This window comes from Amphiprion ocellaris, chromosome 7 (genome assembly GCF_022539595.1).
Source record: "Amphiprion ocellaris isolate individual 3 ecotype Okinawa chromosome 7, ASM2253959v1, whole genome shotgun sequence".
Lineage (NCBI taxonomy): Eukaryota > Metazoa > Chordata > Actinopteri > Pomacentridae > Amphiprion > Amphiprion ocellaris.
In genome coordinates this window covers 32,992,618-33,020,498 of record NC_072772.1, presented here as the reverse complement: position 1 = coordinate 33,020,498, position 27,881 = coordinate 32,992,618, and the positions used below count along the sequence as shown (strand labels likewise).

The following is a 27,881-nucleotide window of genomic DNA, read 5'->3' as shown; positions in this document are numbered from 1 at the left end:
GTCTTATGGACTGATGAATCAACACTCAAAGTGATGGAAAAGCTATTTGTTCACCGCGATTCAAAAACAATAGAAGAAAATCCTTAAATTTTTCTGCTTCTGACATGCTCTTGAGCAAGCCGTTTACAGAAGGACTCGCTAAGCTCTTAAGCTCTTTTCCCGAAGCTGCCCGGCATCACAGTCACACTTTCGTGGCTGAATCTGCTGCGTGAACACAGTTTGTAACGACTAACCAGTGCAACTAGACAAACTGGTGACTCGTTGACTTGCTCATGGGCACTTTGGTCGTAGCTGTTCAGGTTCAACAGATGGTACCTCAATCGCCTCTCCGGGGATTTAAGCTGGAAACTTCCAACCTGTGGGCTGCTGTTGCACCAGAACACATTTCAGTTGTGTTAAGTTGACGTTCGTGCGAAACAGAACGCATCGACAGAGCACTGTGACCGCTACAGGTTACCTAAAAGCAGCCTGCACCGGACCAGATGATTAAAAGCCTGGAGCTGTGCATGACTGTATCTGGGGTGTTTCTAGGCGAAATGCGGCAGAGGTGGGTGCCAGCTTTCGGGTAACAAGGAACACAAAAGCCCCGTTCTGCCCTGCAGTGGCACACAGAAAGACATGCTGGTCCACAGAGCCGTACATGTGCGCACAAGCACTCACCCACACCTACCAGAGGACTTCCTTTTCTGTCTCTTTCACACAGATGAAACCTCATGACCCGCCCCGAGCAAAATAGTTCGTCCATTCCCACAGCTCGGCAACGGAAAGCGCAGACATGCATGCAAACAAACCCACTTATCACACTTGTAAGGACGTTTGCTGCTCATGTTTCAAGAAATATAATCCTAAACTCAAGACGTGCAAAAAACCAAATGTTTGTAACGTCATCGAAACATTGGAATCTGAGCAGAACAACACACATAACTGACACACGTGTAATTTACGATCTTTGGCAGGCAAACAGCCCGAGAGAAAAACACAAGAACAAAAGTTAAAATGCAGCCCAATAACAGATGCAGGTTGAGCAGGTTTGGTTTGGTTTAAATGTCTACGTGTGGAAATGACAAAACTACAGAGGAACATGAACTTGAGCTGATTTGAGAAGACATTTTGCGAGACGACGACGGAAAAAACAGGAGAAATCTACGGTCATGGGGTGCACGATGCAACGTATCATTATTTTACAATTACAGCACTGATGTTAGTCATGCCAGATTGTGAGCTGGAACTGACGAGAAAACAACAAAGCATCGACAAATCAGTGTCTAAAGTTCTATAGCTGGTTCTCAACCTGCAGGGAAACATGTAATTCTGCCTTTCAAGGTAAAAACCAACAGTGATGTTGGGTTTGAGAGTCATTTTCTGGTGCGTATTATCTGGAAATCCAACATAATTTGTACCGTGTCAAGACTGACATGGTGCACAATAATTACACACAATTACAGTATCTTAAAGTCATGTTTAAAGAGTACAAAAGCTACTTTTTTGGTAGGAAAAGCTGCAGGATATTGGTTTTAGATGTGGTTTCTGTGACTTTGGATCCTTGATGGAGTTGGAAGTAAAAATTAAGGAAAAAAAGGAGAAAGACTGGTGTTATAAATGTGCAAATCATGAGCCGTGGTGTGAAAGTGCTGGCTGTCATGTCGACAGCAGTGTGACTGTTTAATAACTCAATGTGCTGATAATGATCTCAGAAGATGTTTGTACGATGGCCTCCACTGCACTCAGGGTTATGCAACGGCGCTAATAAGCACTATACTTACTGCTACGTGCACCGACATGTTTAACTATAAGCACAGAGACACACACCTTTCATATCATGTACCATGTTTACCGCTTCTATCTACTCTCACTTTGTCTTTCTCCTGACCTTTAAAGCACTCTTCTATGAGATCAAAAGCACAAGTTTAACACGGCAGAGAAGTAAAGTTCTCAGGTGACGCTGCAGAGATATTTATGTCTCGGTTTTAAAATTAGCTCAGTGTCTATTTCCTGTCAAAAAACTCTCTTCAGCTAAGTGAAGAGGTGAGATGAGGCCTCCTGTTTGAAGGCAGCAGTGAGAGGGAGAATGACTGGACAGACTGGGTGAGGAAGGGTGGGATGGGAGGAGCAATGGGGGAGGTGAAGGTCTGGAGGACCCTGATGTTGCCATGGTGAGGCTACCAACAAGAGTGGCTTGTGCCTCAGCGAGGACGGCAGTCATTCTTGTTGCTGGCTAACGGCTACACGGCTACTTCCCTGCACTGCTTTAATAAAAGGAGCTACAAGTTTACATGCCACATGCACTCACTGGCCACTTTATTAGGTACACAAATAGCTAATCAGCCAATCACATGGCAGCAACTCAATGCATTTAGACATGTAGACGTGGTCAAGACGACCTGCTGAAGTTCAAACCGAGCATCAGAATGGAGAAGAAAGGGGATTTAAGTGACTATGAACATGGCATGGTTGTTGGTCTGAGGATTTTCATGCACACCCATCTCTAGGGTTTACAGAGAATGGTCCCAAAAAGAGAAAACATCCATTGAACCAGAATACCTTGTTGATGTGAGAGGTCAGAGGAGAATGGACAGACTGGTTGGAGATGATAGAAAGGCAACAGGAACTTAAATAACTACTGGTTACAACCAAAGAATGCAGAATACCATCTCTGAACGCCTTGAAGAAGATGTTCTACAGCAGCAGGAAGACCACACCAGGTTCCACTCCTGTCAGCTAACAACAGGAAACTGAGGCTACAATTGAAACAGACTCACCAAAACTGGACAATAGAAGACTGGAAAAATGTTGCCTGATCTGATGAGTCTCTATTTCAGCAGAATTTGGCATAAACAACATGAAAGCATGGATCCATCCTGCCTTGTATCAACGGTTCAGGCTGCTGCTGGTGTAATGGTCTGGGAGATATTTTCTTAGTACCAGCTGATCATGGTTTAAACTCCACAGTCTACCTGAGTATTGTTTCTAACCATGTCCATCCCTTTATGACCACAGTGGACCATCTTCTGATGCTACTTCCAGCAGGATAATGCTCCTTGTCACAAAGCTCAGATCATCTCTAACTGGTTTCTTGAACATGACAATGAGTTCTCTGTACTCCAACGGCCTCCACAGTCACCAGATCTCAATCCAATAGAACCTTTGGGATGTGGTGGAACGGGAGATTGGCATCATGGATGTGCAGCAACTCCATGATGCTATCATGTCGATGTGGACCAAAATCCGAGGAATGTTTCCAACACCCTGTTGAAAGTTTGCCATCAAGAATTAAATCAGTTCTGAAGGTGAAAGAAGTCCAACCTTTTACCAATAAAGTGGCCAGTTAGTGAATGTAGTCAAACAATAAAAAAATAGTGTAAAACTGCTACAAAAGCTACAATGAGGGATGAAAACTGAAGATTATTTTCCTACAAGTGTTTACAAGATTGCTAATCAGAGTGATTTTGACAGAAGCAGAACTCGACCACAAGTTGTTTCTTTTTAAACTTTCTGACCAAGACGCATCGAGTGCTTAATGGGTTCTATTATTAGTTTACTGCTCTGCGTCGTGAGGAACTCTGTTATCACCCTCACAGTTATTAAACTGGGGAAACAGAAAACACCAAACAACGCTGCAGATAATTGTAAAAAAAACTAACAGAAGGGTTTACCTTCCTCCCGTCATGACCCAGCTTCTTTAGACTGCTTGTTATTACTATAAAAGTCTCCGTCTATTTGCGGCGTCACTGTTCGGGGTTATGTATTTGGGTGTGTTCTGAACCAGCCACAACAGGTTCACATGGAAATCCAAACACCTCCTGGATCCTGCATGTAATAAACACCTAAGTGTCACACTTTAGAGCGAGTTGAAAACCACACGGCAGCACCCAAAAGCTCAAAATGCATCCAAGAAATACCCCTAAAGAAAAAGACCTAACTTCGATAAATGGTTTTAATAATCACACTTTCCCACCCCAAACAAATCCTAAAGCAGCTACTGCAGGTTAAACTGTCCAGGGACCGAGGTGGTGATGACATACCCTTTAAATAACCTTTAAAAAAAAAAAAGGAGGGAAGTGTTGTGTGTTTTGCCAGCTGCTGCAAACGGAAGCACCTTTGTTCGAGCTTCAAATCCAAAAGCACTGAGTGATATTTCAGACTGCTGCTGGGAGCTAGGTGCCCTTGAGATAAAGGTGGTGGTGGAGGGAGACTCTGCACAGATGTGTGGCAAGAAAACACAACATATCCCCGAGCATCTTTACAAATAAAACGCTTCAAGGAGGGGGCAATAAACTCAACAGCGATGCCTCCTGAAACCCCTCCAGATGCCGCCTCAGACACAGAAAAACACAAGCAGGACGAACCTGGCTAGCCTGACACAGCAGATTTTGCTGCCCACTGAGCTGTCTGTCACAGTTTGATCCAAGGCGGAAACTGGACAGACAGACAGACGGACAGACAGACCAGACAGGGTGGAGGAAGAGGAGGAGGAAGAGGAGGTGTGGAGCTGGAAGCAAGGTGATGGAGCAGACAGAGGAGGGATGGAGTGGAGGTCTTTGGGTGTGGAGAGGGCTGGGTGGCCTTGCATCAGATGCATTAATTATTGATCAGCTGGGGGGGGGAAGACAAACATGCGCACTGGAGACACCGGTTGGAGGTGAAAGTGTAGGAGGATCTTTAAAATCTGTGGATTTTGCCCCTTTTGGTGTCCAACCAGCACCCAAACCTCCCCCATCTCCATCCTTGTGCGTCCCAATGAGCTACGGGGGGAGATTAGCGCGTCTGTGCCGGCCGCCGTGCTTGATTGCAGCTGCTCCGTGCGCATGGCTCGCTAATCTCAAGGCCCGGGGGGGTTATTATGATTCTTCAAAAGCACAATAAAACTCAAAATTGTGACCTCAAACGTGACAAGCGGACCCTGCGTCTACTTACATGGTCCGGGTTCCGCTCGTTCCCAGGCAGTGCCGTGCGTAAAGACATGTTCGTCCCTGAGTGCGCTCCAGGAAGAAAGATTAAAAAGAATAAAAAGAAAAAGTGGGTTTTGTGTTCACAGTGGGTCAGAAAAACAACCCGGGATCTGCCTGTGTATGAGCCTCACTCCTCATACGATCCTCATTGTTAGGGTCCGTGAAGGCAGCACGGATCACCAACACAGTGATCCAGCTCAAACTGATGCGTAAAAACAAAGTGTTCCGCTACATCCACCTCATGTCTGTGTGGGTTCTGACGGTGCCGGCCCAGTCACAAGAGCACTCTGAACTCCCCCACTCAGCTTCTCACTTTCCCCCAAATCCCTCCCAGACGCTACCGGATCATCTCCGCTGGATCTGTACCGAAACACTCCCGGCGGCCACCTCCGGCTGCATCGTCTTCAGGTGAGAAAAAGAGCAGAACCGGACCATGGAGGCAGCAGATGGAGGGTAAATAAGAGCTGGAGGTCTGGGCTCAGAGAGGGGGAGTCTCTTTTCCCGGTGGCTAGCTAACGGGAGGTTTCTGGGTGTCAAGGCGGAGAAACGACCGCTTAAAGAGGAACCGGAACCCGTTCAGAGCGCATTTCCAGACGCGGTGAGGTGTTCACGGCCCCGGGTGGACAAATCAATGGTTGTGGGGAAAGAAAGCGGCGGATGTGCAGCAGCTTTCCCCGGTGCTTCTCCTCGGTCCGGTCCGCCCTTTAGCTGCTCTCATTCCGCTCGGATCGGAAACCTGTCCCCGGTGGCGGAAACGCGGCGTCGGTTTACCGAACGGAGAAGAGAAATAAAAACCGGGATCCGGTCCGTCTGTCCGGAAAAACACCGTGACAAGAGGAGAAAGAGGGAAACGGACGTCAGCGGAGAGAAAAGGCAGGGCTGCTGCTGCTGCGTCGGTGGACGCGCACACGCACACGGACGCGCGCATGCTCGTCCCTCTCTCTCTCTCTCTCTCTCTCTCTCTCTCTCTCTCTCTCTCTCTCTCTCTCTCTCTCTCTCTCTCTCTCTCCTGTTCGCTCGTGGTGCCTTCAGGTGCTTCACAAAAAAAATCCGAGAAAACTTCTACTTGCCAATTAAAACCACAATTAACTGATTCACAAGTTATTTTTTCCAAACTATTTTACATCCATATCCACACAAACAACTATAAATATGAATACAATTTTTATTTTCATGATATAATTTCTGGATTTTCTACTTTCTGGTAAACAACAACAATAATTCCTTTCTCCTTCAGCATCATTATCGCCTCCTGGTGGCTAAAATACATAAATTTTTCAGAGGAAATTAGTTATTTCTACACATTTTATGTAGATTTTTTTTAATGTTTTAATGTCCATTTTTTGTCGTTTTGTAACCTTTTTGTCATTTTTTTGTCTCTTTTTTGTTTTATTTCATGCCATTTGAGTTTTCTTGTCATTTTATGTTTTGCTTTATTCATTGTTTAATGTATTGTTTTTGTCGTTTTGTGGATTTTTTGTCTTGCTTGTGTTGTTTGTCTATTTTTTGTTGTTTTGTTTCTTTTTGTGTAATTTTTTGTCTTTTTCTGTTTCGTATTGTTTGTCTCATTTTTGTCATTTTGTGTCTCATTTTTGTAATATTTTGTCTTGTTTTTGTTGATTTCTGTCTTTTTTTGTCTGACTTTTGTCATTTTGATCATAAAGTAAATTACTATATTGTTCAGTTCCAGATAGCGGTGATTAAATGTTGTGTTCCTTTGCAGACACTCTGTGATCTGTAAGTTGTAATGTGTAAATGATAAACTGAGGCAAAATGTTGTTGAAATTGAACTAATTTTTCTTAAGAAACTTCAGATTGTTCATAATGTCTTGTAAAAAGATGATTCCTTAAATGTGAACATTTTCAGAATGGACTTTTTGGCACTAAAACAAAGAAAACATTTGGAGTTGTTGTTATTTTTAGGTTACGTTCTGATTTTACTGGTCACTTGAGATCAAACTGGGCTGAATGTGCCTCAGCCCTGGTTTAGAACGTCCTCTTTTGCTATCAGCTCACATTAAAAGCACATCTTATAACCTGTTACCTCACAATACAAGAACATTTCATAAAAGGCGTTCTGTCATTGAAAGACTCTTCTTGAAAACATTTTTTGTTCTTTTCTTGTCTTGTAATTTAATCTGTGGCCCTGAAAACATCCTCCAAATACCGTCTTAGTTGACCTTGAACCTTACAGGAACATTATTGGAAATGATTAATATGCTTACATGAGCTGTAAACATTTGAGACATTATTAGAACTATTAGGTAACGTTGCCCGTCAACAGTTGAAGCCCTGCCTGCTGCCATCAGCTGACTGAATTCAATTTGCTTTATTGGCATTAAAGTCATGCGGATAAATTTGCCGAAGCCTGAAAATACGATAATTACATTAGAGAACTAACAAAACAAATGTATGACGCACAAAGGAAGAAACACAATAAATAATTAGACACAAAAACAGAAAATTTGTACAATAAATTAGGTAATAATTAAATAAGAGGCAGGTTATGAGCTCTGAAGAGACTGAATACTGCTGTCATGTGTGCCTGAGCTGCTTGTCTTTTAGACTCTGATATAATTTACTGTTTCTATGGTGCAGATATTTTTCTCTCCAAGTAAATGTGTCATCTTAGTTACAGTTTAGCTCCATTATGGGGCGAAGTGTAGGAGCTATTTGTCAGTTTTGTTGTTAAATAGGTTGAATTTGTTGGGTTATTTTAGAGCAGGAGTGTCGAACTCATTTAGTTCAGGACCACATTCAGCCCAGTTTGATCTCAAGTGATCAGTAAAATCACAGCATAATAACCTATAAATAACCATAAATCGAAATGTTTCCTTTGTTTTAGTGCAAAAATGAATGTTCTGAAAATGTTCACTTGTAAGGAATTATCTTTTTAAAAAACATTATGAACAACCTGAAATTTCTTAAGAAAAATAACTTCAATTTCAACAACATTATGCTTCCGTTTATCATTTACACATTACAACTTACAGATCAAAGTTTATCAACAAAAAGACAAAACTTTTAGTCCCAGGTATCTGGAACTGAACTAGTATTTCACTTTATGATCAAAGCAACAAAAGTCAGACAAAAAAAGACAAAAAAACAAGACAAAATATTACATAAGTGAGAGACAAAATGACAAAAGCAAGAGACAAAAATGACAAAATTGAGACACAAAGCGACAAAAGCAACAAACAAAATGACAAAAAATGTGACAAATGACATGAAACAAAACAAAAAAAGAGACTAAAAAGTTGCAAAGTGACAAAAAAAATGACAAAAATGAGACAAAAATGACACAAATGACACAAACGAGACGAATAAAAGAAAAAAAAACAACAAAAATACGGCAAAAAAATTCCCCAAATTTCTGAAAATTGGTAAAACCTTCAAGAAGAAAATTCCAATAATTCCTTAAAAGTTTCCCTTAACGTTTGTGTCGTCCTGCGGGTCAAAATTGACCCGTTTTAAAGTTTGAAAATGTGGAAAAAAATATATTTACACAGTGAAACTTCTGATGTCCACATTTCCAACACTTTTGGCAAATCTTTGAACATTTTTTGGTGGGTGGAAAAAACGAAATGTTAAAAATGTTTAAGAACATTCACAAAAAAATCTTAGAAGTTTTACTGATATATATGTAATCACTTTAGATATTTTTAGGATTTTTTTGGAAGATTTTTACTCCTTTTTTGAAGATATTTACAAGAATTTTCTTGCCAAATTTGGGGGATTTTTTTTTTTTTTAAAATAAAACTTTTAGGGGAAGCTTTTAAGGAATTATTGGAATTTTCTTCCTGAAGGTTTGGCAAATTTTCAGAAATTTGAGGAATGTTTTGCTGAATTTCTGGATTTTTTTCTGACAAGGAAACAATATTTTTTGGTGCCTGTAAATGAAGACAACAGGAGGGTTAAAAGCTTTATTTTTCAAAAATTTGACAAGAAAATTCTTATTAATATTTTCAAAAAAATGAGTAAAAATCTTCCAAAAAATCCTAAAGTGATTACATATCTAAAGTATCTAAAGTGATTCCATATATATGTAAAACTTCTAATATTTTCTTTAAGAACATTCACATAAAAATCAACCAAAATCCAGCGAAATTCGCTGGATTTTGATTGATTTTTTTGTGAATGTTCTTCAGAATCATTTTTAACATTTCTTTTTTTCCACCAAAAAATGTTCCAAGATTTCCCAAAAATGTTGAAAATGTGGACATCAGAAGTTTCACTGTGAAAATATTTTTTTTCCCCCCACATTTTCAAACTAAAAAACTGGTCAATTTTGACCTGCAGGACAACAGGAGGGTTAAAGAAAGCATGTTATTTCCGACTGCATCAGAACACAACATGCTTCCCTTCCCTCTGTGTCCTTAAAGACACAATCCCTCCATTCATTCATCCAAACATGCAGCAGAGAGTGAGTCTGTGTGAGAAAGAGAGGCGTTAATGTTCCCAAAAGTTCTGCTGAAACCTCCTACTAGGAAATCTGCCTCCGTTAATCTCCGTTTGTTGGTTCAGGATTACAAATAATCCCATTAAAGACAGTTGAAGCAACACTTAGTGGCAAATGAAAGGACTAATTGAACAGCAGGTGTAATTGTTGCAAACATGAACAACACGGCACGGCGGTGTTTATCACGTGTTGGAGCTCCTGTGTTCAGGATGTGAGAAACACGCTGACAAACTGAAGTGTGAAGAAGCTGCAAGGCTTAGAAGCACTGTTCCCTCTAAACTGCGTGCGTGTGCAATTGCGCACTGCTGACACGGTCTCCGCGCACAGAAAATCTGCGCTGCGCACAAAAAAAAAATCCAACCTAAATTGTAAATAAAACAAACACGTAACAATTCATTCTGTGCTATTTTTCAATGTGAGTCAGTGAGTGACCGGTGACTGGCTGCTGCAGCCAATGATGCGATTCACATACATATTTACCATAGACTGTATATAATGGTATTTACGCAGCTAATCAATGTCAGACGTCCTTATGTGCAGCCATCGTTGTTCTCATAGATATGAATGAGTAGATAGGACACGCCCCTTTGAGCTGCGTACTACTGCGAGGCTAAGCTAGTGGGGGCAAAGTTTCAGTGCATTCAGTTGATGTAGACGGTGTGAAAACGGAAACAAGTATGCCTGCTCACTGTGCTGCATACAATTACACACTACGTCGTACGATTGAGACAAGGATACTTGGAATGACTTTTCATAGGTAAGAATAGTTTTTGGCTGTTTTTTCATTATGAAATCTTGTTGAGAGCTTCCAGTCTATGAGAGCTAACTAGTTAGCCACTAGCAAAACGCTAATGCGAGCTAGCAGCTTGACAACCAAATACCAGACGATTAATAGTAGCTGTAGTATAGTTGTACAAGCAGTAGTAGTAATACTAAAAGTACAAGCAGCAGTAGTAGTATAAACAGCTGTTAGAGTCGTAGAAGTAGTATCAGCATTTCTAATAGTATTACAAGTTGTAGTAGCAGTGCCAGTATCAGCAGCAGTAGTGAGTAATACCACTACTACTAGTAGTAGTCACATTGCTATTACTACCACCAATACTACCAATAGTAGTTATAAATCCTAACTCATATATATCCAGATTACCATCTATGTTCTTCCTCCAAACCCATTTTATGATTGGGATTACAGGCAGTTCTTTAGGACTGCTCTCAAATCATTGAAATGTTCCTAAACAAGGTTATACTTATCAAATTAAATAGCTCTGGTCTCCAGTATATTGGCGAATTCGGTTCTTTGTACCTAATTTATTAGCATGATTTCTTTTTAATATGTTGTGTACAGACTTAATTACTTCTCTGTCTACTTTTCTTACTCCATGTAGGTTTCCCAGAGACTATGGGTTGAGGAGGAATTGGAAGTTTGTCGGCTTAGACCTGGTGTTATTCCATCAGTGTTAAACTTCCCGGCTCATCTTGGAAGAGTACGTGCCAGAAAGACCACGACCAAGCAGCCTTGAGGTCTTAGGCAGCGTCTCCCCGAGGTGGGTGTCAACGGTGTTCACGGTCAGGTCTGCAGAGGGGGGAGGCTGCCACCCACCTCCCCACCTACTCTCTACCCAGACTCCACCCAGACTCCGCCTTGGCTCTACCCATGTGGTCACTTTATTAGCTATGATGCCAAAGGGATGACGAAATTACTTCTTTTCATCTGATCTGTAGCTCAGTCAGTTAAGGGTTTATCTGTAGTGCTGCAGATTGCTGGTTCAAGACCAGACTCTTAAATTTTATCAAAATCCTGACAAAGACAAAGAAAAAGAAAAATGCCAGTGGTGGGTCTTGAACCTACTACCTTCCACTTGGTAGTCTTTCATCTTATCCCCTGAGCTACTCGCTCAGATACTAAATCTTCTTTTTTTTTGCGCATTTATCATGTATTTTGTATTTGTATGTCTCGACTCAACCATTTTTCTCAGGAGGTGGGACTTCAGCCTTTGTGCTGGAGGGTTGAACCCTCAGTTCCAAGACTTTTCAAGCCTCCAGACCTCCCGAGTCCTCAGGACCTGAGCTTTCACACAGTCTGAGGGCTGAAATTTTCTTTTTTTTTTTTCTTTTTTTTTTTTGAAATTTTGAAATTTTCTAAGTCCCACAGAAGTTCTCTGTTAGATTGAACTTCCAGACAGTTCAAGGACTGATATCTTCTAAGTTCCTGAGTACCTCTCTGTTAGTTTGAACCTTCAGACAATCTGAGGACTGAAATCTTAAAAGTTTCTCAGTACTTCTCTGTTAGTTTGAACCTTCAGACAGTCTGAGGACTGAAATCTTCTAAGTTCCTGAGTAGTTCTCTGTTAGTTTGAACCTTCAGACAGTCTGAGGACTGAAATTTTAAAAGTTTCTCAGTACTTCTCTGTTAGTTTGAACTTTATGGTTAACAGAAGCCTTAAACTTGTGACCATGAGTCTTGATTTCACATTTAGACCATCCATCTGAGTTCTTCTCAGACCTTCACCTGTGGGTTTTTTAGAAATCCTCAACAAACTTTGATTCTCTTCACTGAACAGTAAAGTTTGTGGAGATCAGAAGGTAACATTTGTTTGATCCATGCCTGCCATTTCCAAATGTTTTGTCTTTTTAATGTTTAATTGTTTTTTCAAATGTTTTATCGGCTTGTTTGAGTTTCTTTTTCTTTCCCAATATTTAATGTTTCTATTAAATCTTTAAGGTTTTTCTTTGTAAATGTTTTACCACCTTTTAATGTTTAATTTTCTTTTTAAATGCTTCATTGTATTTTCTGTGTAATTCCTATTTGAAGTTTTATTGTCTTTAAGATGTAATTTTCTAATTAAACATTAAAATGTAATTTTCTAATTAAACATTACATTTTTTAATTAAATGTTTTGTCTTTTTTTTTTTTTTTTGGCCTTTTCCAGCTTTTTATTGGATAGGCGTAGTGAGAGACAGACAGGAAACGGGGGAGAAGAGTCGGGGGAAGACATGAAGAAAAGGGCCGCGAGCGGTACTTGAACCCCAGCCGCTGCGTCAGGGACCAGCCTCTGTACATGGTTCACCCACTTAACCTGTTGAGCTATACAGGTACCCACGTTTTGTCTTTTTAAAGGTTTAATGATCTAATTAAATGTTTTGCATTTTTTAAAAGGTTTAATAGTGTTCTTGTTTAATTGTATTTTTTTTTTAAATGTTTAATGATGGAAAGTATTTCATCTGTAATTTGTAATATTTGTATTTTAAAAATTTTGTATAATTTCATACTGACATGTATTGTATCGTGTTGAATGATCTCATTCCATATTTTGTCTGTTTAATATAATTTAATGTAATTTAATGTTTAACTCTATTAAACAGACAAAATATGGAATGAGATCATTCAACACGATACAATACATGTCAGTATGAAATTATACAAAATTTTTAAAATACAAATATTACAAATTACAGATGAAATACTTTCCATCATTAAACATTTAAAAAAAAAATACAATTAAACAAGAACACTATTAAACCTTTTAAAAAATGCAAAACATTTAATTAGATCATTAAACCTTTAAAAAGACAAAACATTTAATTAAAAAATTAAATGTTTACATAGAAAATTACATCTTAAAGACAATAAAACTTCAAATAGGAATTAAACAGAAAATACAATGAAGCATTTAAAAAGAAAATTAAACATTAAAAGGTGGTATATGTATATATAATTTAATTGTAATTAATGTTTAACTCTATTAAACAGACAAAATATCGAATTAGATAATTCAAGAAGATACAATGCATGTCATGAAATTAAACAAAATTTTTAAAATACAAATATTAAAAATTACAGATAAAATATTTTCCATCATTAAACATTTAAAAAATACAATTAAACAAGAAGAATATTAAACATTTTTTTAAAAATGCAAAACATTTAATTACATTATTAAACCTTTAAAAAGACAAAACATTTAATTAAAAAATTAAATGTTTAATTAGAAAATTACATCTTAAATTTCTTAAATCTTTTTAATAATAAAACTTTTTAAAAGTTTTATTGTATTATTTTTTTTCCTTTGATTTAATTACTTTTTGTTACGCAGTTTATTTCTTTAATCTTCTTTTTCTGTCAAGATTTTTACCCCAACCTTAAAAATGAAATAAACCCATAAATCACAATGAAAATACTTCTGTTGTCACAATCATGAGTTAGTCAATTATTTAGTTTATCAATTCAGCTTTATTTGTTTAGCACCTTTTACACAGATGACAAAACTAAACAAGCAAAGAGAAAAAAATTATGATTAAAACTCAAAAACATTAAAAAAAAAAAAAAAAAATTAACATAGTAATAAAATCTGTTGTGTCCAGGGGATGGAGGGAGTTTATTGAAGTCTGCTTGGGCTCACATAGGAAATCATTTAAAATATAAACTTGATATTCAGTCTAAGGAAACTGGAAACTGCAGAGCGACAGAAGAACCAACAATATCTCCTGTTTTCTCCTTTAATGAGTCGACTCTTCTTGTGCTTTCAGACCAAAGAACTACAGACTTTTCACAACCTGCTCAAACTCTTGGTACAGGACCTCACCACACGGGTCAAGAAGGTTTCTGTCTCATTTCTACTCTGAAGCTCACCTTCTCCTGCTCAAACTGCTGACAAATGTTTCTGTTGCTCTAAAGTCTGATCTCCAGAACTTCCTAAAAACTCTCAAAGTCTCTTCTGCTGCAGGTTGCTTTGTAGAACTGTTCCAGAAAACCTCACTAAACCACATGGAGGGGCCTCAAGATAGTCGTCCAAATGAAACCATACAAAAACCAAACTAGCACAACCCAAACGCTAAAGTCTCCTGCAGCCTACCAGAGAACCTCTGAGAACAGAGAATCAGGACAGGAACTCTTACTTTCTGGACAACCAACCTTGGTTCTCAAACAAGAACACAGAATGTGTCTGACCAAAAACCTCTAAAGACTCACTGCAGCCAAGATAAAGACACAACTCAGCTGCAGCAAATCCACTAATCACTGCACACATTAGCACCATGTTCTAACTGTGGCTAAAGAACCACATTTACCAAGACAACTATCCAGTACAAAGCCCTAAAACACACCAAGAAACACATTAAAGCCTATTTTACTGCTGGAAGCTGCAAGCCAACGCCTAAAGAACAGACTAAAGCAACGGAGTCAAACCCGGTTCAGTGGTGAAGAGAAGCAGAGGAAATGTTTGACTGAAGCCAAATAAAGCAGGAAGACACTGAGCTGCTCAGGTGTTCCTGATAACACCAAGCAGCCACCTGGACAGCCAATAGGAACACAGCTTCCTGGAAGTCCAGAGGGCTGGGTTAGTGAAGGAAATTTAATTTAAAGTTGAAGCAGAAAGTTACCAAAGAAAGTTGAAAACCACCTTCTGATACCTGAAATCTGAGTTTTCACACAAAGAACACCTGAACATGTCAAACAGGTTCCATAGTAGAACCATTATTGTAAAAAAGTCATAGTATGGTGTGTTGCTCAACAAACATGTAAGAAACATGAGAACAGAGAGAACCCAACCAGTAGGTCACAGTTTATCATCCCCCAGTCATCTCCTGAAGTCCATATGGTGAGAGACATCAGTATCTGGTTGTTCATTTACCAGAGGATGCTTATAATCATGCTGATGTGGTCTGTACTCTACAGTATTTTAGTGACTCAATAAATGCCTAAGTTGTTTTTTTTAAAATGCTTTTTAGTTTTTAATAAACATTTAAGAGCCTATATGTAATCAATAAATGGCCTTTGCCTATCTTAAGAAAAATTCACTCAGAACTCTGATATGTTAACAGTACTAAATAAATCAATAAATACATGCATACACACAAAAATAAGTTAATACATTAACTGTGTTAAGATAAGATTTAGATTTTAAAAAAAGTTGTTTATGTTTTTGCAGAATCCAGTATTGCTCACTGGTTGGTCATTACATTTTATTAGTTTGATTTCACTGTTTAAAATGATGCCACCTCTTTTCAGACAGAACCTGTGATAATAAAACAATACAAAATTTTTAGTTCCGTGTTAATAAAGCACTTAAAGCTTTAAGTATGGCTAAATGCTTTTTTCAAAATTAAATATATCACTCCTTAGGTGGTAGTGGCCCCAAGTTCAGTAAAGTTGGAAAGATATTCACAGATTGGGACTTCCAGCATCAATAACTCATTAGATATAGGTTGTCAAAACATAAACGGTGCCTCTTTCCCATTGTTGCAAGGCAGACAATGTGCTACAAGCCCAGTTTTATCAAAAGTAGCTGTCTTTCAAGCTACAGGAATAACATTGGTGTCTATGGAGTGAACAGGGTCCATCTGCAATTTGCAAAACTGCTGCAACAGTAAAGAGAGACAAATATTCAATAACTTCACTCTTATACATTGTAGTGTCACTAAAATCACTGCAGCCTTCAACTGGCTCCTGTTGACAAAGTGTTTTAACAGAAATGTAAATGCTGTAATTTGATTCTTTTAATGAACCATGTAACTTGAATGGATGTGATGTTGGTGTGACCACAGTGCACACGTCTGATGTTGCTCACAGTGGTCCAAGGGACGCTCAGGGAGTTTGTGTGTTTGCTCACACTCAGGAAAAATTACAGGGAACATTGCTTAGAGGGAACATTAGGGTTCAACTCTGCAGGATATCTGCCTCACTCAAGCCTCCTACAGTAGAATTCATATTTTTATTCCCATTTTAGTGCACTGGATTTATTTGGGAGCTTCTCAAGTCAGCTTTATATATAAATAGAAAAAATGTAAAGAACAAAACTAAAAACAGCAGCAAATATACATTATAAGAATAAAATAAGTGCACATTAAATGAAAAAACAGGAAAATAAATACCCTGAGTAGGTATTATAGCTGTAACATTGTACATGTTATGCAAAACATTGATGTTTGCAGCTAAAAACACTTAAAGATGCACCTCTTATTTGAATTTGAAATTATTTAGTTCAACAAAAAACCACAAAGCAACCCCTCCAAAGCATTATTTAAAAGAAAATTAAATTGCACACTAGCCAAAGGAATAAAATATTATTATTTATTATTATTATTATTATTATTATTATTATTATTATTATTATTATTATTATTATTATTATTATTATTATTATTATTATTATTATTATTATTATTATTATTAATAATAATAATAATAATAATAATAATAATAATAATAATAATAATAATAATAATAATAAAGAGTTAATAAAATACAATAAGTCATAATATTACTAATACTACTAATACTACTACTACTACTAATAATAATAATAATAATAATAATTTATTTAATTTAGTTTTATTGTATTTATTATTCTATTTCCTTATTCTTAGGGTGACACCAACAGCTGAATCTAAATTCCTTGTATGTTGTGGGCGTACTTGGCTATTAATTCTGATTCTGACTCTGATAAAAAGGAAAATTATTTCCAATTTTGATGTTACAAAGATGCTCTATGCAGCAAAAGTCATCCAACTTCTGCTTATAGAAGACAGCAGTCCAACTATAAACCTAAAAAACATATCTGTTCTAGCATCATATTGATTAATTAATACTTTAAAAGCCTATTTTCTCTCTTTGAATGGTGGCATAAAGAAACTGCAGCCCAGAGCTTTTACTTTACTTGTCATGGTTAAAAACAAAAAAACATAAGCCAAAGGAATAAAATATTTTTAATACTACTATTATTTAATTTAATTTAATCTAATTTAATTTAATCCAATTTAATTTTTAATTTAATTAAATTTATTATTCTCTTTCCTTATTCCTAGGATGACATCAACAGCGGAATCCAAATTCCTTGTATGTTGTTACTTGTACTTGTTACTTTACTCACCATAGTTAAAAAATAAAAATTAAAAAACCTACATGCATGCATGCAACAAACAGAAGCTTAATAAGTCAGATCACACTAAACTGTATGTTCCCTGATGCCTCCAACCCTGGAGGATTTATGAACATAAGCATATAAAACCCTGGACTCAAACACTCTACAGAGGCTGAGCTTGTTTCCCTTCCTGTCAGCTGCCTCACCTGTTCTCTCACCTGTTCTCTCACATGCAGGTGAAGACAGAGAAGAGCTTCACTGAAACTGCTGATCCCGAATTCTGCTTTAACTCCACTGAACACTTCAACGTCTGCTCAGTTACTCATATTTAATACCCGGTTGTTGTAAACAACACAAATTCTGCATCTGTTTGGAGTTCACAGAGGAGAAAACGAGGAAAAATTTTGCAGAAGAGATGTAAACAAACCTGGCTTTTTATGGAAACTCATGAATTAAATTTGAACATTTGTGCAACAAAGTAATAGAGGAAGGAATGAGCTGTTCTGCTCTGTAGGTAGAAGCTGTGGAGTAACTGTGACGTTGCTGTCACATCCACTACTGTTCAAAAGTTTGGGGTCACCCAGGCAGTTTCATGTTTTCCATGAAAGCTCACACTTTTATCCATGTGCTAACATAACTGCACAAGGGTTTTCTAATCATCAATGAGCCTTTCAACACCATTAGCTAACACAATGTAGCATTAGAACACAGGAGTGATGGTTGCTGGAAATGTTCCTCTGTACCTCTATGGAGATATTCCATTAAAAATCAGCTGTTTCCAGCTAGAATAGTCATTTACCACATTAACAATGTCTAGACTGGATTTATCATTCATTTAATGTTATCTTTATTGGAAAAAAAATGCTTTTCTTTCAAAAATAAGAACATTTCTAAGTGGTAATGGTAGTGTATTTTGTCCAATAAAACCAGAAAAAAATCCCTGCAAAGGTACAAAATAATTTCAGATTTTCATGTATATATATTTCTATTTTTTGTTCAGAAAATAGTTGCAGATCTTGTGCAGAAATTGCACTACAGCTGGTTCACAGAAAGTCTTTCCAACTGTTAAAACAGCCACTTGTACATTCACAAACAAGTATTTTACAGGACTGTTGCATCAGTTTCACCTCAGTGTCTTCACACGACTAAACTACACAATCTACAGCCTGGACTTACCTGGACTGATCTGGACCTGTTGGAACGAACCCAGGGCCTCATCCTGCCCCCTGGCTGCTACTTCCTGGAGATACCTGAGACCCTCAGAGACCTGGACCCCTGCAGACGGAGGGGCCGACACCGGAACAAGCAGCTGAGCGGCTCTCTGGCAGGCTGGCTGACAGAGACCAGAGGAAGGGCTTCAGCAGGAGAACAGGGCGCTGCTGCAGGACGATCGATGGTGGAAAGAACAAGCAGAACAGCTGTCCATATTTCCATGGATTACAGAGGCTGTACTGAACACGGTGTTACAGAGCAGAGCGGCATCACTAGCAGCGCTGCCCGGTCAGCTGTGCATAAACCAATTAGAGCAAAAAATACTGGCTCTGGAACCGTCGATATATCTAATGGGCTTTGGTGGTGGTGGGCGAGTCTGCTCCTACTGTTCTCTGCATTGGGGCGTGTGTGTGTGTGTGTGTGTGTGTGTGTGTGTGTGTGTGTGTGTGTGTGTGTGTGTGTGTGTGTGTGTGTGTGTGTGTGTGTGTGTGTGTGTGTAACAGCTAGTGATTTGTGCTGCTCTGTGCACGTCAGCAGGAATTGATCCAGCCACTGACTCATGCTGAGCCAGAGGGCATCGGCACACAAACAAACACACATTATTTAATACCTGTGAGTTGAACTAAACCGTCAAAACTACACTCATGACCCCATTTCAACCCAAATCTTAAATTAAATCTAAGTTTAACCCAAAATCAGGATCTGATGACCCTTAACGGTCCTTGAAAGAAGTAAGTAAAATGTATTTATATGGGACCTTTCACATAAACAAAATCACAAAGTGCCTTACAACGTTAATAAAACAAGGATAAAAACAATGATAAAGGTAATAAATTGTTAAAACGGGAGCAACAACGAAAATACAGTGCATCAAAAACAATAAATAAAATAAATTAAAATTAAAATCCAAATAAAATAAAATAAAATAAAAATAATTACAATAATAAACTAAAATAAAACAAAATAATAAAATAAAATAATGAAATTTAAAAAAAATAAAATAAAAATAAAATGAAGTAATATAATATGAGCAACAGCTGAAATACAGTGCATCAAAAACAATAAATAAAATAAAATAAAGTAAAAATAAATACAATGATAAACTAAAGTAAAATAAAAATGAAATAATACAAAAAATAAAATAAAAATAAAAGGAAATAAAATAATATAAAAATAAAATAAAATAAAATCTATTTAAATCAAATTAAATCAAATCAAATCAAATTAAATTAAATTAAGCAGCTAGTCAAACAAAAGCCTGTCAGAATAAAAATGTTTCCAGCTCCCTAATAAAAGCGTCACAGGAGCCAACTGATCTCACCTGTAGAGGAGGAGCATTCCAACATTTTGGTGTGAGAACTTGACATGGTCACCTCTGATTTTATGCTTGGTTAGTGGGACAACAAGTAGAATTTGTTGGCCTGACCTCAGAGCTCTATTCGGGGTGTGAGGGTGAAGGAGGTCGGCAGTATACGGGGCTGTTTGGCCACACAAAGCCTTAAAAGTTAGCAGCAGTATTTTAAAATGAACACCAGAATTGATGGGGAGCCAGTGAAGAGAGGACAGGACTGGGGTGATGTGGGATCTCTGGTTAGTTCCTGTTGAAAGAGGAAGAAGAGTCTGAAGAGAGATTCAAACAGGTAGAAAGGAAATCACAGTGATCTAAACGAGATGAAATAAAAGCGTCATTACGCTGGCTTCCTGTTAGTTAAAGGACAGAGCCCTAAATCTGACTCCTGGTCTACAAAGCTCTGAATGGACTTATTATCTCCATATGAAGCATCCAGAGCCCTCAGGTCATCAGGGACCGGTTTACTGAGTGTTCCCAGAACCAGAACCAAGACTAATGAAGCAGTATTCAGCTTGTACAATTATGCATGTCTGAAGCTCCATTCTATTAATCTGTGAGTATATAACAGGGAAGTATGTTATATATGTTATACTAAACAAAAAAAAATCAATCTAGCATTGCAGAAATGTCTGCTTCAGGTGTAGACGTACCTAAAATAAAACAAAATCAGCAGAAATTAGTTTTAAAAAGCACATTTAAACGGATTTTCTTGACTTTTTAGGTCACAAATGCCTAATTGTGCTGTTTATGTCCAAACTAAGAGGATATTTCCACTGAAATTAAGTCGTGATTTTTTTTAGTTGTTATACTAAAAAACAAATCAGGTTTCAATAATTTTAAAAAACAGTCATGAACCTCCTTGAAAGAGATCAAGAAGCTCTTTGCCTGCTTATATAAGTTATACTAAACAAACAAAAGTCATGCTTTAATGGTCTTACGTTGCAGAAATGCCTGATTCAGGTGTAGACATATCTTAAAAAATAAAAATAAAAAAAAGGCTTTTTAAAAGCTCGAGTAACCAGATTTTCTTGACTTTTGGGCTGTTTGTGTACAAACAGAGAATATTTCCACCAAAATTAAGCCCTGATTGTGCAATTATACACGTTTTTTAATAACCTGTGAGTATATAGGTCCATGTACGAATCTGGCAATTGGATTTTCCGTTCTGAAACGGGTAATGAAAAACAAAAAACGAGTGCTGATTTGATTTTCGTTTTAAAATACAAAAATTTAAATTGAAATACAAGGTGTTTTTCCTTTTCATGATCACAAAGGGATATACGAAATTTTAAAAATGCTTTGATTTTCATTTTATATTTAGAATAACAAAAAAAATAAAATCCGTAAGAGACAGAAACGAAAAAAGGTCCGTTTTTGCATTTTCTGAGACCGGAAGTGGTCATCAGCAAGTGTGGCGCAGTGATTGGTCAGACCATAGATACTATAGAAGACAACGCGCTAGCGTATCCAGTCTGCTATATATATCTATGGTAGGCACGTCTGGTAGCATCTCTGGCTGCTGTTGACCTTGTTTTTGGAGTAAAACACGGTAAGAAGATAAATACTTCTAACCAGTAGCGTTGTTTTGTTGTACGTTAAGTCAGCGACTTGTGAAGAGTTGTGTTTTGTCGTGTTTGAGCAGTTGGTCCGGACGCGTTAGCTAGCTAAGCGGCTAAGTTAGCTAGCTAAGCGGCTAAGTTAGCTAGCGGGCTAATTAACACAGGTGGCTAACTTACCGCTGAACACCTGTTAGTTGCTGCAGCAGCTGTCCTCATTATTAGAATGAAATTCTCAACCTGTATTTCTCTGCTGTGTATTTTAGCTTTTAAAAAAGTTATTTTACTTTAAGGTTAAATGAAACCCATTCAGCTGCACTGAAGTTTAACATTCAGCTGGTTTGAATTAAACCATGCTTAACTTAACATTGCACAACATTACCTCTCTGAATCTCCATAATTTCATTAAATTCCTTCTCTCTTCCACTGCTCAAGTTCAATCCAGTATATAAAATGACATTAATAGTGAATAAACTAACAACCAGCCATTGTGTTTATTTATTGTTGCATGTATTTGTAGTAAAACATGAGTTGAAACATCCTACTTTTGGATCTAGAACTGCACAAGCCGTTCATTTTCAGTCACCTGATGAGTTAAACTCCCCTTTTTATGTGAGGTTGAAGCAGAAAGTCTGAGTTAACAAAGAAAGTTGTTTATAATTTGCGATACCTGCTATCTCTGACTGAGGCTTTAGTGCTGATTTACACGTAGAAACTTTGTTCAGGAAGATTTCTCAGTAGCTCAGAGGACAGGCTGCTTTTTACACAACCTTGTAAGAGAATGTCTGTCAATGCTTTCAGTAGAATTTAGAAACACAACACTTCCTAAACAGATAATTTGAGGCTGTGAGGTTGAACGTTTGAGAGTATATCAGTGTGTTTGTTTGTGGTCTTTCTGTTTCTAGGTGGAAGCTGAATTAGTGAGGATGACTCCTGCTCCTGTCATCTCTAAGCTCCTCACACATCTTTACCTGCACATGAGGAAAATCACTCCTGTAGAATGCAGGTATGTTTGTCATTATTATAAAAAGATGGTGCCTGGTGACCTGTCAGAAACCCATTATACAGAGTCAGCCAAAATAATGTTTACACACATCAGGAAAAGAAAAACTTGCATAAATATTTCAATATCAAATTTATTCAGACATCAGGAGATTAATAAAAGTTATCTTTGGCCTCTACAGTTACAAGAGGTGCTCAAAGTGGTGGCCACTGGCTTCCAGACATTTCTGTTGTGTTGTAGACGTCACTTGTTGATGCTCCATTCATGAGGGTAGCGCCATCTGTTGGGAAAACATCGTACAACAGGACACAGAGTTGTCATGATTTGATCAAACTTAGAAAGAGGAATCTATATGTGTAGAAGTACTTATACAAATGAAATATTTATAAAAGTTTTTCTTTTCCTGATGTGTGTACATTATTTTGGCTGATTCTGAACTTAATGAGAACAAAACTGTCATTTAATTGTTGCTCTGAAAGCTTCTTTAGTGAAAACCGGCTGGTGTTCTGCTTTGAAACAAACTTCTGCTGAGGTCTGTGTTTTTAGGTTTAACCCCACAGTTTCTGAATGAACTGATAGTTGTTTGTTTTTCCTGATCAATGTGGACGTTATAATTGATGGTAACATTTACTGATCATATAATCAGCATGACAATATAACAGTGTAACATTCTGACCACCTGACTAATACTGTGTTGGTCCCTTTATGCTGCTAAAACTCCTCTGACCCAGTGGTTCATCAGAACCTCTGGGGATCCTGTGGATTCTGTGGATCCTGTGGGTTGCAGGGTGGATCCTACCTAGACCAGGCTGATCCTGGACCATCCCACAGATGCTCCATCAGATCTGGATGTGGGGAGTGTGGAACCCAGGTGAACAGCTTAGCTCTGTCGTGTTCCTCGGACCACTCCTGAGTAGTTTTAGTTTGTCCTGCTGAGGGTGGCAGCTGGCATCAAGGACTGCTGTTGCCATGGAGACTAGGGGGTTGTTTGTCCTGCAGTGTTTAGGTGGTGGTACATGTCAAACATCCACATGAACGTCAAGGTTTCCCAGCAGAACGTTGCATTAGAACAAGATGATGGATGTTGTTCTCTTCAGCTGTCAGTGGTCAGAATGTTGTGGCTGATTGGTGGATCTGTCTGCCTTTACTCTGACATCCAGAGTTATACAAAAGTGTAGTATGTGTGCAGTGCAGAAGAGATTTACTTTATTGGATTCAGTTTTAGTGGTTCCATCAGAGAAAATCATATCCATATACAGATTTTTATTAATTCCAGGGCTGGTTCAGTAAAGATTATAATAACTACATCAGATAATTCTTGGTCGCAGTTGGAATTTTGCAGCCTGAGAGATGGTTGAGAAGGTTTCAGTTCTTGTTTTAGCAAAATATGTTATAATAGAAGATCTTTATTGTCATTGTACATGAAATTATCTGCAAACCAGCAAAGTCCATCAGTCTGAGGTATCTAAAAATAAATAAGTAAAGAAAAATGCTTCTAAAGCCAATAATAAACAGAATATTTTGAGGGAATATTCTAAAAAGGAAAGAAAAGCTCCATTCTCACTCCTCTCAGGATAAACTGTCATTAAAATTGACTTTAAATTTAGCTTCAACACAAGATAAAAACATTTACTTTCATTACTGATATTGTCAAGTTTTAATAAAGTTCATGCTACTTTTATAAAATGATGAAAGTGAATAAATTGTATTTCTGTGATCTGTGTTTGATTTCTGTCTTTTCTCCTGTCATCCAGATGTTCAGAGGGAGATGATGCCACATCTGGTCCAGCTGATGGAAGGTCTTGAAGTTCTCTGACTGGCCTCGACTGAAGATGGTCGTCTCACTGGATTTAAGGTTCAGATGCTCAGTAACAAACTCCACCAATGAGCCAACAGGGAAGCTTTAGGTTTATTAAATGTTGCTATGAAGGTTTCACTGTTTTTCTTTGTGAATGCAATGAGCTCCAACTGAAAGTTGAATTAGAACTTAGAAGTAAATCCTTCCATCTGAAAGGATTTAGTTGCATTAATAACCTCATAACATTCTAATTTTTATTCCAGTCTTGGTTGGAAATAGAATCTCTGTATTGATTCAGGTAAAAACTGAACTTCACAGCATGTTGGAGCAAAACAACCAGATGAAAACTGTGATGGTGTTGGATTGTCAGACCGTAATGTTGCAGCTCAAAGCAGCTTTTCTAGCTCAGTTCATTCTGACATTCAGCTATGAATCAACACAGCAGATGGTGATCCATGCTGTGGAAGTCTCACATCTCCTGATTTAATGGAGCTGCTTTGCACTTTTTACACTGTTTATTCACCAACTCTTTATTTAATAAAAGTCCCATCGAGTTTTTATGAGGAATGTGATGTTTTAATTTCTCTGTTAATAACTGCAGTCTAATGGAACAGCTGGAGTTGTAACATCTGTCCTGATATTGATCATGAAGTATTGATCAGATTACTTATGGTCAGCAGTCATCCCTGAAGTTTTACTTTAAAATCTTTACTTGTGTTGTGAACTTTAGTAAGAAGCAGAAACGTTAGCGTTGCCATGGATACATGAGTGTTAAATTCTGTCCATGTTTCCATTTTGGGAAATTCAGTCCAGCAGATGAGTTTGTTTTTACTGCCAGCTACCATTCAGTCTGAGATATTAAGAATAAATAAATATGCATAATGTGGAAATGAACAGATTTTATTTTTATTTATTCCTACAGCTGCTGCATTTAAAGTTCCAGAATGTGGAGGAATTTAGGATCACAATCACAGACAACAAATATTATATGAAAGTCAGGTTGTTGTTGTTTATCAGCACAATACAAAAAGATTCATGTTAGAAATATTCCAGTTAAGACTCTAGAATATCATGATTTATGTAAATTTACCTCAATAATATGAATGTTCAGGTTAAGATTGTACAGTGATATTTATTATGTAAGTTTAGCTGATTAAAGTTTATGACTCTGCACTAAAATATTATTTAAACTGACATCATTATTATAATATTTAGGGTCAGACCCTACAGTATTGAGATTAAGAAATCAAATATTCTATAAAATGTAAATACACTGAACTCATTTGGATGTATTTAAGTGAGACTCTACAATATTATTTGACACAAATCTATCTAAATCAAAATTTGAATCATTTTTACTCCAAACATTTACTGGACTGATTTAAATATTAAAATCACTCCTTTCTAATCCTCTGCTGTACGTTCAAACCTGAGGCCTTAAATAGAAACACACAAGTATCTGATTGAAGGAACTTCTGCAGAGTCCTGGTTCCAGAACATGATGATAGAATTATAGACAAACTTTAACAAAAGCTGCCTGAGAGTTTACAGCTTTTTATGTTGGATTTCTTCAGTAATTTAATGACAGTTATCAGCAAAAATCAATGTTCATTTGATGAACTTCATTTCTAAAAACATCCAGAATTGGAGCTCATATCTTTGGCAGCTGTAAAGTTTCTGCTCCTTCAAAGTTCACAACACAATGAATGAATTCCTAAAACACTCTCAATGCTGGAGAGCGTTTGATGCTGAAGCAGTGACCAGTTTTTCTGTTTCTTCTCTGGAGATGCACAATGAGGGACGTCTGCAGAGACTGAGAAAGAGTCTCACCACATCCTGACATGAGGAAAAAGACTTTATTGAAGACTACAATGAGAAAAACTATCAGACAGCAGACGGCTGCATTCAAGGTGAGCTCTGAACATTTGATCTGGAACAGGAATTCAATAACGGCAGCATGAGCTTCATTTCAGTCTGTAGCTGCTGAATTCATGGATGAATCATCTGGCACTAGAGAGGAAGACCATCAAACATCCACGTCAGCTGATGGAGGTCCAAGAGTCTCACCAAACAACCTACAGAGTGAAGACCTCGAATGTGATTGGACGGCCTCCTATTCAGCCACATGTGTGAACAAATGCCTCTAAGCTGATTTGTTTTCTAAAATAAATCTAGTTTGAGTCCTAATCAATGCCTGTGTGTTTGCTTCTTTACACCGCTGTTAACAGTTTAGGCTGTTAGATTGTTCCAGATAAGACAAGTACAAGATACTTCAGAGCCGTTCTACCACGAGCCTGACAGGAAGAACTCCAACAGCTACTGAATGTTCCTGTGGTTCCCTCAAGGCTACAGGAGGAGTCCTACGAGGACGAGCCGGTCCACCTGATGGAGGCCAGTCGCTGCGGTTCAAAGCCAACACGGACTACGTGGACTTCTACTGGACCACACGGAGGCCTTCAAACCGGACCAACAAGTTCACAGACTCCCCGACTCGTGGGTCTGAGGACGCCGCCGAGCCTCGGTCCAGCCGGCCTCCTGTCTGTGGGTGTTTGAGTGCTGAGAGGTTTGTGGATGCATGTGAACGTTCTGTGTTGAAACAGCAGCTTTGGACTCACTAACGCCGGGAAAAACCAAGAGCTCCTTTATTTGTGACTTCCACTAAAAAACTGATGAAAATAAGTTTGCCAGGGTTCTGACTGATAACAGATTATTAAATCATGAAAATAACAGTTTAAATATTCTTTTAAACAATCCTTTTAGGTCTACATTTCCTTTACACTGACTTCTTGGTATATGTACAAGTATTTTGGGTGGAATATACCATTAAGCCCGATGTTCAAGGGTTCTTCTGGGAATATACCATTAAACCAACCTTTTAGGTAAATGTTCCAGGATGTTGAGTAGAATATACCATCAGATAAAGGTCTACATTGGAAGATTTTAGAGTAGAATATTACTCCAAACCATCCTTTAGGTCTACATTTAAGGTGGAATACTCCTTTATACCAAGATTTTCTGGTCTACATTGAAGGATTTTAGGTGGAATATTCCTTTGAACGAACTTTTTAAGTTTATGTTCAAGGATGTTGGGTGGAATATACCATCAGACCAACCTCCAAGGTCTACAGTAGTGAATTTTAGGTGGAATATACCATTAAACTCACCTTTTAGGTCTACATTGGAGGATTTTAGGTGGAATGTTCTTCCAAACCGTCTTTGAGTCTACATGTAAGGATGTTTAGGATGGTATATTCTTCCAAACCAACTTCTCAGGTCTACATTTCAGGTGGAATATTCCTCCATACTAACTTTTTTGGTCAACATTGAAGGATTTTTTCTAAACCACCCTTTCGGGTCTATATTTGAGGTTTTAGGTGGAATATTCCTTTTAACCAGCCCCTCAGGTCTCTTTGAGGATTTTGGATGGAATACTCAGTTAAACCAACATTTTAGGTGCATGTCCAAGGATTTTTGGTGGAATGTTCCTTTAAGGTGGATGTTTGAGGACCTTGTAGATGGAATACTTCCTGAAACCAACCTTTTAGGTCAACATTCAAAGATTTAAAGTGGAATATTCCTTTAAACCAACCTAAATTTCATGTTTCGATCATTATCAAGTGAGAAAACTCAATCCAGACTCCTCATAATGACATTTGAGATTCATGCTGCTGTTATTTGTTTAGTCCAGACTAAA

General features: G+C 37.8%; 1 protein-coding gene and 2 long non-coding RNA genes across 11 annotated transcripts in view; 2 read left to right on the top strand and 1 right to left on the bottom strand.

Moving 5' to 3' along the window:
• Positions 1 to 18,722, bottom strand: part of mark4b (MAP/microtubule affinity-regulating kinase 4b) — an 83,028-nt gene extending 64,306 nt beyond the window's left edge. For 4 of the 8 annotated variants that reach the window (XM_035958583.2, XM_023293119.3, XM_055012025.1 and 1 more), the window contains exon 1: positions 4,915 to 5,866. In XM_035958583.2, coding sequence (XP_035814476.1) covers positions 4,915 to 4,962 — 48 coding nt within the window. In that variant the 5' untranslated portion in view covers positions 4,963 to 5,866. Of the gene's footprint in view, positions 1 to 4,914; positions 5,868 to 18,443 lie in introns of those variants that run through there. The other 4 variants (XM_023293118.3, XM_023293120.3, XM_055012024.1 and 1 more) reach the window with 3 other exon arrangements.
• Positions 9,187 to 12,604, top strand: LOC129349283 (uncharacterized). The gene is made up of 3 exons (XR_008602229.1): positions 9,187 to 10,165; positions 10,794 to 10,952; positions 12,339 to 12,604. It is a non-coding gene; the product is annotated as an uncharacterized LOC129349283 (long non-coding RNA).
• Positions 18,723 to 18,938: 216 nt separating the features above from the next.
• LOC129349280 (uncharacterized) lies at positions 18,939 to 26,374 on the top strand. Of its 2 annotated transcripts, XR_008602226.1 has the most exons (4): positions 18,939 to 21,379; positions 22,292 to 22,392; positions 23,121 to 23,260; positions 24,144 to 26,374. It is a non-coding gene; the product is annotated as an uncharacterized LOC129349280 (long non-coding RNA). The 2 variants fall into 2 exon arrangements; XR_008602225.1 differs by lacking the exon at positions 23,121 to 23,260 and having other exon boundaries at positions 18,990 to 21,379.
• The last annotated feature ends 1,507 nt before the right edge of the window (positions 26,375 to 27,881 follow it).